Below are 15,027 nucleotides of genomic sequence, written 5' to 3'. Positions count from 1 at the left end.
TTAAATGAACATTTCAACAGGTGTTGCGCACACACATGTTCTAAGGACATGTGTGTGTGACACGCAACTTAGAAAAATGCTTTTAAAAGCATTTTTCTAAGTTTTCGCTATTTACCACGAGGTTTGACCTCGCGGTAAATAGCGGCCGAAATTTGCGATTTCGCAATTTTAAAATGTTTCAAGAATAGCATTTAAGGAATCTCTAATAGAGATTCCTTAAATGCTATTCCTCGCAAATTTGCGAGTTTCTAAATAGCGATTTTTGCATTGACATTGAGGAGAATGTTAACCAAATAGGAAAAGTCTCGCTAATGTCTTTTTCGAGAAGGCATGCTGCAGCTGTTTTCCTTTTAATTTCTTCCTTCGTTTGTCGCATTGTTGTTTCATAACGACAGCTTGCTGAGAACATAATCCTGTTAATGGTCTGTCTTTCTAGCACGTCTCCAAAGTCATACAGAAACCATAATTTAAAAGACTTTGTTTATCATTAAATATTATATAAAGAAACATTTTGTCATTTTTCTTAACATTGCATCTTCATATGCACCAGTTTATTTAAGAATCAACACATATTTTCCAATATTGTTCTGTAGAGTCTAACTAACTAGTCTGGCTATTTACCTATGGGTTCTTAACTACTATGGGCTGTAACCGTTACACAGGTTTATGTCAGTAGTCTTTGCATTCATCAGCACTGCAGGGCTCTCTATCTGCCTAATTATTTTTGAGTCTCAATATATAATGTAATTACAGCATAAGTACAAAGCAGCCCTGGAGACTAAGGCTATCGCTTAGAGGATTACTTTGGATGTGTTCCATTAATGGTTGAAATATGTAACTGGGTTACTGCTTTCTGTTAACATGATTTAGAATATACACCCAAAGAATTTGCAGAAAAAAGTCATGATTTTTTTACATCAATATGTCTGGTTGGTTGGTTTGAGGTTTATGTGCTGCGAGGTGGATCAGGAGTCGCTCTTGTTCATGGTTTGTGCTAAAAGTCCTATATCTTCGGGAAAGGAGATCTGTAGATATAGCTGTGTTTCATCTGGGTAGAAGTGGTATTCAGTATTGGATAGGCTCGTAGAGTGGACCAATCATTCACAGAAGATTAACAAGCATTTGCAATGCAAAAGGTCTCGCATTAGGAAAGTTTGAGCTATTGGTATTGTAAATGACATTTTTAGGTTTCGCCTGGTCGAAGGTTGCGCACTGCGCAGCTTTTCGGCGCAGGCGAAATCTTATGTTAGAACAGAGTGGGCTTGGGATTACGCCCTCTGTTCCACTGGCTAGCTCCATAAATGGAGGCTAGCCATTGGAACAGAGATCTATCCGTCATGGCCGGACCAGATTTGTCATTCCATGCCGACCACGGCCGGCGGAAGAAGTCCAGGTGAGTGTTTTTTTTAATTCTTGCCTTCCCGTCCCCCTCCCGCTGTCTGTGTGTCTGTTCCGCCCCCCTTCCCGTGTGCCCGTTCCCGCCCCCCCTCCCCTTTCACTCTCCGTTGCTTGTTTTTTATATTTTCCTGCTTCTGTTTTGCGCTCGGTCATGCTGGGTGCGGCGGTCGAGCAGCGCATGCCTGGTTTGAGGCGAGGACGGACGTCTCTTTACTAGAAATAGGAGAAAGCCACACCGAGACGTGTTAAAGGAAATGTTGTCGCGTCGCTACTAAACCGAACGTAGCATGGGCGACACACGATGAGTAACGAGAAAGAGAACAAATGTGAGTGTGCCTGTGTATGAGTCGGGGTTTATATGCGGTGGTAGTTAGCATCGGCTGTATTTTAAAACAGACTTTGAAACTGACCCTGTCTTTCAATTGCTTAACTCTACAGGCAGAGACAATATTTCTTTGTTGACAACGTATGCGAGAATTATTTGGGTAATTGGAGTCAGTGATGCGTTCTCTGTTACATTTCGCCCTTTAACTTCATGGTGTGTGGCATATGTTGCCTTTCTCGTAACCGTGTCTTCTCCCAGGCATTTTGTTTCAGAGGTTATGTTTTTCATGCGAGCGCATACGGTGAGTGAGTTTCTTTAAGTGTGGGTTTGTACTCAGGAGTGGATTAGTGTTCATGACAGCAGCACTGTGCGCTCTGGGGGGAGGCTGGAGGCAGCGCGAGATTCAGACAGGGCCAGTCACTGTCTTAAATGTGCTCTTACTACGTGCTCATCCTATCCATGGCCTCTGCAGAGCGGTAGCCAGGCATGCGCCAGTTGAAGTTCCAATTCTATGGGGAAATCTGTTGAGGAATTACCTAACTTTTAAAATATGGAAAGGGCAAATGGAAACATTTTCTAGGCGGTACGGACCTCTACTTTGTTGGAAACTGGCTCCCTTGCTTTGATTGTTCACAGCCTGGCTTGGTATTCTCAGTGCAGTCAGTGGCAGTAGTGAACGTGGGCAGTGCAACAAGGGGGGATGGGGAGATAAGAAAAAGTCTAGGTACATTACACTGTGCTTCCAAGTGTCTCGTCTTCCAGTACCTTCCCGGTACACATCTCCCTATGCTCTCTCTCTCTCTCTGTGAGTAAATTGCCTTGTGCACCACGCAAGTTTATCAACGAATTCCCCCAGCTGCGCGTACTCCTGGGCTCCAATGTGTGCCCATTTTCCTGTGCTCCGGTATTATAAACATCAACCTGGGCCTCCGGCTGGTGTGTGGTGTTTTGATATGTTTTATTATCTACTCTCCTATGGTTATGTACCACTGTGGGGCCATGTGCATGAAGTTCTGCATGTTTCTTGGTCTGTGTACATGGGTGCATGCGTGTACGTCTGCTGAAGGTCGATAAAACGGCTGTAGGCATATAGGCGATTCGCTTGTGTGCACATGAGCCCGCCCTTCATTGTGTTTTGTGCCTCTGTGGGCGTGAACACTGTCGCAAAAAGCCGAACTACTGGCCTAGTTAGTTCTTGCTCTTTATTATTTTTCCGAGTTTCACATTTGAACCTCAAAATTGTGGTCCTGCTTCAAATCTTGGTTCAAAAACAGTCCTAATTGCTTCTAGACTCCACAGCATTGGCAATGGCATGAATTCAGAGAGCCGTGGTAAATCACGCACAGAAGCTTTGCTTTCTTCGCAGCGCTTTGCTCACTCCTGTGTCCAATTTCCCACAAAAGCCGCACCGCGCCCACTGTTAGCCTGTGCCGTCTTGTTGTGGTCGCACCCAGGGAGAGGGTAGTGTACCACCAGAGGACGGGGTGTGGCACAGCTGCACCCGGGGTGCAGTAAATACGAATTAAACACTGACTAACCGTCGATTTGGGACAGGCTTTTTCCGCTCGCTGCGTCTTTGCTTGGCTGCAACGTGTGCTACCATGGCCAACCCCTTGTCCCCATTTTGCACCGGAAGTGGCACGTGCAGCACATTCTCAACCAATGAGATGATGAGGTTGGTGGATGGGCACATGTGAAACGCGTCCGCTGGCTCTTGCCTGAGTCCAGACTGTCCTTCTGAGACACCCCGAAAGGTTCAGGGCGTACAAGTTTATTTTTAAAATGATTAAGAACAGATCTAATTTTAGATAATGATTACTGCCTCATCGGTTCCAACTTATGATCCTGTGCAAAGTCATTGCGGCACTGGTGCTTTGTCGTGTTACTGCATATGAACGCGCCTTGAAGCTGTCTCACAGGTGACACCTGGTATTTGTAAAAACCCTATTCAAAGGCTATACAAAGAGAACGTGATCTCCATGTAGCAATAGAGCATTGCACTGGGTGCAGTTGTGTTACGGCATACAGATGCACTGAGCTACTGTCACAGAGCTGGTGCCTGGGATATATAAAGTTGCGGTCTATGTTTATAAAGTGATGGCAGCGAATGCATAGGGCACACCCCTGTGTCTTATGAACTTAATACATTGCTCCTAGCAGCTCAGTTTATGTAACAGGGTCCAGTTTTTTAATTCTATCTGATTCATGCTGGCATCGTATAGAGTGCCTTTGGGGATGCTAATTGTTTCAAGGAAGAAAGCAAATGTCTTGGGGCTCTGGTGCAGATCCGCATATGTGGCCTTATTGCAATACACCAGGACGTTGTTGATAAACATAACAAATAAATAACACAAAATTACAACCATAATCTTAAATTGCAGTCCAGCAGTGGCTACTAATGATGGCTGCCAATTAGATTTCTTCAACTTTAGTTCCAAACACCAAACTGCAGGATTTCTAATGGATAGCAGACTGCATGGAGGTGACTACTTTTCCTGAAAAATTGCATCTCTAATATGCACATCTGCAATTTAGTGCCCACTTTGATGTTGGCTGATATCAATGACTTCAAAGCCCAGCACTTAGGTGGACACAGCCACTCTTGAAGCATACAACAGGTTGAATCCCGGGTGAAGTTGTGCATGCATTGATCTGCTCACCCCATCCTATGGTTGTTGTACTGGTTTACTTGTGAAGCCCAGTGCTTATTCAAGTGGATCCACTTCACTGTAAGAAACTTGCCTGCCACCAGTTACATCTTTGACAAGCATAGTGTCTCCGAAGACATCTGTGACTTGCACAGCTGGGCAAGACATCCTCTTAAAAGCCTTGTACTTCCTTAATGGGCAACCCATGTCAGAAATGCACTACCACAAAAGGTTTGTAAAGTATGGTTTCAGAAAAGATAAGGTATGTCTTAATGAACAAGTAACTTTAGCCCCGAGCATGCAGGTCTTTATGATTTGAGATAGTACAAAGCCTCTAATTTAGCAAGATTTTTGGTACCAATGCTTGAAGGTCTCTTTCCCATTTCTGCATTCCTAATCACCCACTGAAGAGGTGCAGCAAAATTATTTGTGGAATCCTGAGGTTCTTTACTCCTCCCTTCGGTATATAGGTGATGATGATGTTTTTACAGTCATTAACCAGTGACTGGGTGATGGTAACTTTAATTGCGACATGGAATATTTTATTTTTAGTATTTTACTTTTAGTTCCCTGCCCCCTCGCTGTGCTTGCTTCCATGCCCCCTCGCTGTGCTTGCTTCCATGCCCCCTCGCTGTGCTTGCTCTGCTGAGTGTGTGTGTGGCTCTGGGTGGGTGTGTGTGGCTCTGGGTGGGTGTGTGTGTGGCTCTGGGTGTGTGTGGCTCTGGGTGTGTGTGTGGCTCTGGGTGTGTGTGTGGCTCTGGGTGTGTGTGTGGCTCTGGGTGTGTGTGTGGCTCTGGGTGTGTGTGTGGCTCTGGGTGTGTGTGTGTGGCTCTGGGTGTGTGTGTGGCTCTGGGTGTGTGTGTGGCTCTGTGTGTGTGTGTGGCTCTGGGTGTGTGTGTGTGTGGCTCTGGGTGTGTGTGTGTGTGGCTCTGGGTGTGTGTGTGGCTCTGGGTGTGTATGTCGCTCTTGCTGTATGTATGGCTATGAGTGTGTGTGTGGCTCTAAGTATGTATGTGGCTCTAAGCGTGTGTGTGTGCTAATAACAATGTAAGTGACAATGCCATTTATTTATCTGTTTTCAAAACCAACACATAAATAAAAATTTTGTCATTAACAATGCCAATAGCTCAAACTTTTCCAAAGGCGAAACCATTGCATTGAAAATGCTTGTTTATTTATGTGTTGGTTTTGAAAATAGCAAAATTAATAGCTTTGTCATTTACAATGCCAATAGTTTTAACTTTCGCAAATGTGACACCTATAGCATTTGTAATGCAATCTGTGTTGTATTTATGTGACTTAGATGTATTGATATTACAAATAACAATGGCTTTTACTTTTTTTAATAATTAATACTTAAATAAAAGTTATTGTAATTTATAATGGCAATAGCTTAAACTTTTGTAAATAACTTTTGTGAGGATTATGTTCAGTGTATTTTATTGTGACGAAAATCCAAGAACAGAAGTGAAATATGAACATCTTTTTGTGAAATTTGTAATAAAGCTTGAAACATCGAGCCAACATAATTGAACCAGTTATTGTTGAATGGTTGCATACATTGATGCTGTGGTGGCGCTGAGTGATGTTGTGGTGGCGAAGAGTGATGCTGTGGTAGCACATGGTGTTGTTGTGGTGCCCCTGAGTGATGCTGTGGTGGTGCGATAGATAGAGTGAGGGCGATAGATAGATAGAGTGAGGGCGATAGAAAGAGGGAGGGCGACAGATAGAGGGAGGGCGATAGTTCGATAGAGTGAGGGGGATAGAGAGATAGATAGATAGATAGATAGATAGATAGATAGATAGATAGATAGATATAGATAGATAGATAGATAGATAGATAGATAGATAGATAGATAGATAGATAGATAGACAGACAGATAGAGTGAGGGTGATCGATAGATAGAGAGATGGCGATAGAGTGCGATAGATAGACAGAGTGAGAGCGATAGATAGATAGACAGATAAAGTGAGGGAGATAGATAGATAGAGTGAGGGCAATAGATAGAGTGAGGGAGACGGATAGAGTGAGGGCGATAGAATGATAGAGTGAGGGCGATAGAGGGCGCTAGATAGATAGAGTGAGGGCGATAGATGGATAGATAGATAGATAGATAGATAGATAGATAGATAGATAGATAGAGAGATAGAGAGATAGAGAGATAGAGAGATAGAGAGATAGAGAGAGATAGATAGATAGATAGATAGATAGATAGATAGATAGATAGATAGATAGATAGATAGATAGATAGATAGATAGATAGATAGATAGATAGATAGAGTGAGGGCGATAGATAGTGTGAGGGCAATAGAAAGATTGAGTGAGGGCGATAGATAGATTGAGGGCGATAGATAGAGTGAGGGCGATAGATAGAGTGAGGGTGATAGATAGATAGATAGATAGATAGATAGATAGATAGATAGATAGATAGATAGATAGATAGATAGACAGACAGATAGAGTGAGGGTGATAGACAAATAGATAAAGTGAGGGCGATAGATAGAGTGAGGGGCACAAGCCGCATGGGGCCAAATGATGCTCCCCTCCGCACCACCAGGGGGGCCTATGACCTAAGCGTCTGCTGCGCTCTGTAATGCCACTGTGACACAAGATCACAGAGTCCAATTCACCAGCTAACCAGCACACAGAGGCGCAACTAGAGCCAAACTTTGGGGGGGGGGGGCTAAGAAAAAGCAATAGGCAGAATGGAGCTGCAGGGGCTCTTAGAAGGGGTGAAACAACAACAAGGCCTCATTAACATGTAAATGGTCTTTTAAAGACCTGTGAAGTGCTCGGGTGCTGCTGTGTGTGTGCCCAGGAAGCTGTCTCATCCCGGTCTACCACACAAGGGGGGGGGGGGGGGGGGGGGGCTGAAACCCTCCTGCGTCACAAACACCAATACTGCCGTCTGTACTGCTGTACTGCTCCAGCCTCAGCCTCTTGCCTTCCGGATCCAGGAAAAAGAGTGCTGCAACTGGGCGCTGAGAAAGAGAACCGTGTGCTGAGGCTAGCTGGCTTGTGGTTTGCAAGCTTGTGGCTCATGGCATGTGGCTCGTAGGCTCAAGGACTGCAGTGATCATCAAGGGCAAGCAGGGGCCCCTCTTATCTAGGGGCCAAAAGAGCTTCAACCAGCCAGAAGACTGGGCATGGCACCTCACGGGAACTCTTCTGACCCAGACAGAATGCAGGCACTAAGCAGGCACAGACTAAGGCCCTCTTGTAGCACAAAGGGCAGAACAAAGAGAGCGGTAGGCGGAGAATGTGGGCTCGTAGCCCTGAAGCATGTAACACCGACCTGTCTTCCTCCAAGCCTGTGCTCCGCCCTGCCCTGAGTGTAAGTGAAGGAGTAAGTCAAATTGAGGACAATGAGTGATAAGAGAACAAGTGAAAAATAAACAAGTGAGGGATAATGACCAGGAGTGTAACTGAAAGTTACTGTGTGTGAGACTGAGTGAGTCAAGTCTGAGTGAGTCAGAGAATGAGTGAGTCAGTGTGAGAGTGAGTGAGAGTGAATGAGTCAGTGATTGAGTACGAGTGAGTGTGAATGAATGTGTGTGTGTGTGTGAGAGCGCGAGTGTGCGAATCATTTCATTGAGAATGAGAGCGAATGACTGAGGCCGACTGTGAATGAGTAAGACTGAGTCACAGTGAGACTGGGGCGAGTCAGAATGAGTGTGGCTGAGTGTGAATGAGTCACTGCATTTATATATATTACTTCTCTATTTATTTTTTATAAATTGAGCAGTGAACACCAAGAGCACTGTAAGATGAGGCGTTAGCCCCCTGCAGTCATCAGACCCGTGTTGGGTATGTACAGACCGCCAGTGTCTTAAGAAAAGTTATGATGAAATGCAACATTAGAACCAATGCTCACATGAGGACTGGCTCATGCCGGGAAAGGTGGGGTGGATACACCGCAACAAGGGTAACAGATATCAGTTAAGTCGACGGTGGGAGGATTAAAAAAAAAATAATAATTTTAAGCACAATACCCGAAAAGAAACCGTGGAAAACGGAATAATAGACTAATTGTTTGAATTAGGAGTACTTGATATGAAATTATGTTTTGCATGTGAAAGCTGAAAGGGCGTTGTCTCTTGTCATGGCTATGTCATTTCTGTTACTCATTGGTATGTAAACGGGACGCCATCTGAATCAATAAAGGCCGATGCCTGCGCCGCCCACAGTGTCAGCTTTAAAACAGCGCAGTGGTCTAGTGGTCTTGTATGGCGAATGCCTACTGAGAAGCTAACATCGCGGGATTACAGAACGTGTTTGCACAACGAAGACAAGCGCACTCTTGAATACGATACACCCTTGTGGCGGAAGAGCCTCATTATCAACACTGGTAACCTAGCTACGCTAAGTCCGGAGCAGGCTCGGAGCCCTGCCTGTCGATAGCAGGTATCTCGTTCAAAGGAGAGGGCGGAGCAGGAAATATTCATTCATTTATTTTATTTTAACAATGCACGGCCATCCTTATTTCATACAAACCATGCAGCTTTTGCAAAGGACAACAAGCATTGGCGCGCAGCCGGGCCACAAAGAACAAAAAAAAAAATAACCGCGAGAAAAAAACTGCGAGTGGTGTGCAAGCGCGACACCGCAAATGCAACTTTGCCAGCGATCAGCTTGCTATAACGCCCATGCACACGCGCTCTTGTGCGCATTCTAGCAAGCTGTTCGCAGGCAAAGTAGCATTTCTGAGAGCCCCAAAATGTCTCGGCCGAGACCAGCGCATGCACTGGATCAGGCCGAGACCTAAAAAGGGTACAAGACTGCATCGGACATTGAGGGACTACTTGATCCATTGGGAATTTGTATGGGAAGCAATTTTTTCTCTCAGTTCATTGGGACGGATTGTCCGGAAAAGATGGTAACTGTTTCAGAACTATACAGTAGATGCCTGACCTTGTCTTCAAGCATAGTAAAAAGGATGATATGATTTACAGCATCAAAAGTAGCAGATATGCCTAGGAGGACTAGAAGGCAGGGGCATTGTTCATCCATGATTTGGAGGTACCATGTATTATCTTCAGAGTCACTGTTTCCAGGCTTCAAGGGATTTGAAAGCCTGACTGAAGCTCATCAAGTAAGTCATTGTTATTTAAGAAATGTTTGAGCTGTGATTCCACATCACTTTCTAACACATTTGGTAAAAAGGCCAAGTTTGTTGCAGGGTGAAAGTTGGCGAGATTTTCAGGTCAGCACCTTGTTTTTTAATCTTGTAGTAATGGAGCAACTGGACCTATTTTAAGTGAGTAGCAGATGATTTATTGGGTCAGCATTGAAGGATATTCAGCCAGATTGGAGATATCAATCAGTTGAAATTGTTAGCATTGCTGAGAAAATAGGTGGCCCTTGCTCGAATTAGTTATACAGTCGGTGGTCAGCAATAGGCAAAGGTTTCGCACCAAGGTCTATCACAAGTACAAATCAGTTAAGGCAGGTAATCTGGCACAGTGCATAAGGTAGGGAAAAACCACGAGATCCCCACGTTTGTGGCCAGCAGACCACTTATGCTATATATACAAATCCTCTGCACGGGTTTAAAAGTAAATACATAAAGTTACAGTAAATATTACAATGATGCATGTCTTTATATTTTCAGATGTCTTTAATTCAAGATCTTTAAGCCTTCTTAGCCAACACGTGTTTTGTCGCTGTTACAGGGGATTACCCCGCAACTTCTTCAGGGCTGAGGTCAGTTTCAAGTAGTCTATTAATTCCGGTGAAAATTCCAACCCGGAATGGGTTTCTATAAGTACTGCTCCTGGAGAGGTAGACCAATTAGTCTCTACATCTCCAGGAGCAGTACTTATAGGAACCCCTTCCGGGTTGGAATTATCACCGGAATTAAGAGACTACTTGAAACTGACCGCAGCTCTGAAGTTGTCGCGGGGTAATCCCCTGTAACAGGTGTTGGCTAAGAAGACTTAATGATCTTGAATGAAAGACATCTGAAAATATAAAGACAGGCCCTTGCTGGAATGATGGTCTGGTTTTGCTGATGATGTTTATGAGGTTGTGCATGTTCATTTTTTGATAGGAAAACCATTCTTTTTCTGTTTACAGGTCATTGAGAGATTGTTTTGTGCGTTAGACAAGATGTCAAGGGAGGATGCTATCTTTTCAATGATTTCTACGAAGAGTTTGAGAAATCCTTTACACTTTTTGTTGGCGGCATTAGTGTTCATGGAGATGGGTGGGTGTGTTTTATTTTTTACTATTTCAAGTAGTTTTCGGTGTTCATTCCCCGGCATGGTTGTGTTCTTTTTTGATAAACTAGAATATTTTTCTTCAGGGATGTGTTGTTTATATATTCTTCTTGCTGATCTCAGGGTCGTCGGTGACAGTGGCAGTTGGTTTTGCCACCATATTCCTACAATGTGGTGAAGTTTTCCTCTTTCTTCATTAAGTTCTTTCAACAACTAATTTTCTGATGTTTTGGCTTTTTTGCCTTCTTAGGATTGTTTGTGAAACTGCTACAGCTTTCATTGGGGCCGCGAATCGATTGATAAGGTTGTTGCTATTGGAAGGGTAGGCTAGGTATTGGGATTTATATTCAATTGATGTGGCAAGAGGTTTCTGATCCAAGTTTTTTTTAAGTCTCTCAACCCCACTTTCAGCCTTAGGGTTTGTCAAATTATGCACAGAACTAAAATACTCTTGTATGTTCTTACTGGCATTTTCTTACAGATTTTAAATACAAGCACACTTTCATTTCTGTGCAACCAATAAATGCTAAAATATAAGTAACTGTACTTTTGTACTCACTTGATTTTCATAGGTCTCCTCTTGATATCGGATGGGGAGGTCGCTGGCGTAGACATTAACATATACCCCATAGTCACAGGCTATCCCCCAGCAACATTGGTTAACAGCAGCAACGCGCTTGAACTCCAACTGGTTATCTTTGCATAGCTCCCACTGCTGTCCAGTCACAGACAAAGTATACACTCTTCCAAAAACATCCAGTGCCCAAAGATGGGAGTCAGGCATAATAGCCTGTGGGGAGAAAGAAAACCAAAGGCAATCAGTTAAAATAGTAAAATATAATGTGTTGCATGTAAACCTTTGAATGTTTATTTGACACAGCCTAGTCTTTACATGACGCACAATGCAACATCACAAAACATAACATGGCAAAGGAGGCTACAGAAAAGTGCATACAAAATGACAGAGTGTACAAAGCATGTGACAATATGCCAATAGAAAGAAACTGCTTGGAAAAAATGTAGGCATTCAAAAAACTTAAATCTATTCCCAGAGACCAGCAACACTAAAATAAATGCTTACAGATACTAACATCAAAACAAGAACACGCACATATTTGCAACACCAGAAACACACACATTGCACACTGTATAAGGAACATCCAGCCCTGCCAAGTATCATTCATCAGGGGTTATTCTAACAAAACAGACTTCTGTAGCCGCATTACCACAGATCAATATTGTGTCACACGTTTCAGAGCATCTGCACTGCGTCACCTGAATAAATCATTAACATACATGCCAACATTTTCAAAGTGAGAAGTGGGAGATTTTGAAAACAAAATCAGGGGAATGCATTTTTCCCATAAACTTACATTGAAAAAAGTCCATTTTAGGTGAGTTAATCGGGTCTATTGACATGCATGCATTAATAGTCAGTGCCTTACTGTCAACGAAATAGTCAGGAGCGTTTATTTCAGCTCGTGCTGCCGGGGACTTCAATCAATGTAGAGGCAAATGAAAATAGACCGCATAAAGGAAAGTAAGTAAAAGGAAAGAAAGTAAAGGCAAATAATGAACGAAGTAAGGTAAAAGAAGCATGCAGGAAAGAGTGCAAAAAGTCACATGAGGAAATACGAAAAAATATGTAAAAGAAGAAAAAGAAAGGAAACAGAAAAAAATTAAGGGTGAAAAGAAAGGTTTAATGAAATAAATAAGAAAAATGTAAGTCAAGAAAGAAGGAAAGCAGTAAAATATATTGAAATAACAAAAATATGAGACAAAAGGATGGGCGACTAAATGTAAGAAGAGATAAGAGAATTAATTAATGGAAGGAATACAAAAAGAAAAGCTGCAAAGAAGGTGTGAAGGAAAAACATAACCATGATAAGAATAAAGGGATATTGAGAACGATGGAAAACTACAAAAAGGTCACATTGAATGAGAGATGAATAGACAGAAGAAATGAATGATGGAAAATAAAATATGCATAAAAACAAAGGAAAGATGATGGAAAGCAGGAAGGAAAGAAGCATAAAGGAAGGAAAGTTGTTGGAATGGATGAATGAAACCATCCCAGGATCCTTGTTTCCGATCCAGGGATGCTGGTTTCCGGTCCAGGGAGGACCTGGCTTGACAGTTCGGGCTGGACTGTTCCAGCAAGGAACAGGGTCAAGACTGATTTGTATATGGCTGGGTCCAAACTGGGTGGTGTGGTGAGAAAAAGAATGATGGCTTCAACCCAGATCCTTGTAACTGGGGGTGAATGCTTGCATTGTCCAGCATTCCGTCCATCAATTTTTTTTTGTAAATGAGGGAAATAAGCCAGTACTGGTAAAAGTGTTGTTTTTAGGCAAATTCCTTTAAAGTCGTACTGTGAGATTCGTAATTTTGCACCAATTTGTACACATTTTCCCCATGGGTACAATTCCCATGGCGCTTCATATGAAGAGCTGGTGTCACTCACTTTACTTCCTCATTTATTACTATATATGGGTCAAAGTGGGACGTAAATTATTTTTCTGGCTGCTCCCTTGTCCAAATGACCATGCAATGGATCTTGTGGTGTCCTCAGACCAGCAGTTGACACCGGGAGCTATTGGAAACATTTTACCGCGATGGCTAAGCAGGGTAAACTTTATGTTTTGTAAGGTCCACCCTGGAATTGATCAACATTACATCTGCCATGGCAGGATCAGCTCAGAGCAGTGGCCTGTAGCTTTCTCTGAACTCCTCTGGTTGTAATGTTTGTTGTTTAAGCTATAGGCCAGAGCCCTCCCTCTACCTCTTATAAGAATATGAAACCACTGAAATGCAATCTCCCCTTGCCGCCCATCCTAATTAGCTGACAACTTGAAAAAATTAAACCCGACACCTCTAGATCAAAAGGAGGGAGATAAGGAGACGGGAGGGAGAAAGGCAAAGGTAGGAGAGACGAATGATCGTGGCTGTGAGAGAGACCAAAAGAGAGGGAGGGAGAGAAAACAAACAGTGGAGAATATGGCAAAAAAGGAAGGATAACATAAAGGGGAAGGTTGATGGGCAAAAGGATGGTAGGAGCGCCTGGTCGTGGCTATCCATAGTCCATCAGGTATAGTGGCACTGGGCCGTAGGAGCTCAATGACCCTGAATTATGGGTGTATTTTACTACTCGTCCTGCTGCGAGGGGTCACATTTTCCTTGCTACGGCATCTTTGTTAAGCCTCTGAGGAAAAGAGACAAGAGGCAAATCCTTCTCTGTTCTAGGATCCAAGGCATGGAACCTACTCCCCAGCACTTTTGCTTTCACAGAATCAGGAGCTCTATTCAAAAAGATCTTGAAGACCTGACTCTTCCAAGGCCCTGATGCACTCTGCTATTCCCTTAATTAGGCTTTTTTTCTGAGTTCAGATTCAACCTTAGCGCCAGGATGCTCCATTGTGAGTGACAGTGCACTTTATAAGTTTTAAATTCATTCACAATGGTAGGTGGTGGTGAGTAAAAAGAGAAACACAATAAACGGTGTGAGGGAGACAGAATATTTGGAATAGAAGAGGTAAAACAGCATAGGTGGAAGGAAAGGATGGTTATCTAAGCAAAGATAAAAGGAGTAACAGAAAGGCAGAAGGCAGTGAAAGGAGAACACAGAGGAGAAAGGTAGGGTAGAGTGAGAGGAGGGGGAAGAACATGACATTGGTAAATGGAATGTGTGATGTGAGGACAGAGGGGGTGGAGAGTGAGAAGAGAATGGAGTGAAGGCAAAGTTGAGAGGAGAAAGAAAACAAAATCAGTGAGTAAATTAAGCTATTTTAACTATCCATTAAGGGAGGGATGCACAGTGTCTTTTGTGCACTATCTTAATTATTTCCCTTGCACTCCAGAAGTCCAGGGATAAGAGTTATTTGTCAGTGGCAACAGAGCATTCACAGATTCCGAGAGGAAGGGCTAATTCTGCGGGGAAAGTCCACTGGTGAGGTTTCTTTCAAAAGTGGAAACTATGGCAATGGAGATCCCACTGATGAAGTGTCTGCCAATGGTGCCAAGAGCCAGTCTGCCTAACAAAGCCTCTCTGAGCGAACCCTGTGCTCCTTAACTTTGTTTGTACTTTGACAGACGTTGATAGTGCAGGAAAGGCTACCAGCTTCTTGCTTGCTGTGTCTGCCTGTGGCCCTCAGGATCCACGCCACTGCCTCATGTTGCCCTAATATCCCAATGCACTAGTTAAATGTGTCTAACTCTCCCAGCCTTTGAGTACTGATCCGTGAGCTGCACTAAGACATCCGCGAATCCATGTGAGCATTGTCAGCTTTATAACCTGTATCCATTATAGAAAAATGGGGTAACCCAAAACGGTTATTGGACCTGGGTAATTAGTATTGGCAAAAACAATGGCCCAACCCGTGATTGTTTGTTGTCTAATAAATCATGTGCTCACAGTTGATCATTTACAAAGTTACATGA

General features: G+C 43.3%; 1 protein-coding gene across 2 annotated transcripts in view; it reads right to left on the bottom strand.

Moving 5' to 3' along the window:
* The window catches only part of TECPR1 (tectonin beta-propeller repeat containing 1), a 575,261-nt gene that overhangs the window by 505,447 nt on the left and 54,787 nt on the right, over positions 1-15,027 (bottom strand). For both annotated transcript variants that reach the window (XM_086940729.1, XM_086940728.1), the window contains exon 2: positions 11,150-11,380. In XM_086940729.1, the coding sequence (XP_086796855.1) occupies positions 11,150-11,374 (225 nt within the window). In that variant the 5' untranslated portion in view covers positions 11,375-11,380. The remainder of the gene's footprint in view (positions 1-11,149; positions 11,381-15,027) is intronic.

The sequence above is a fragment of the Lissotriton vulgaris genome, chromosome 10 (assembly GCF_964263255.1).
Source record: "Lissotriton vulgaris chromosome 10, aLisVul1.2, whole genome shotgun sequence".
In the NCBI taxonomy this organism is placed as follows: domain Eukaryota; kingdom Metazoa; phylum Chordata; class Amphibia; order Caudata; family Salamandridae; genus Lissotriton; species Lissotriton vulgaris.
This window is presented reverse-complemented; position numbering and strand designations above follow the sequence as displayed.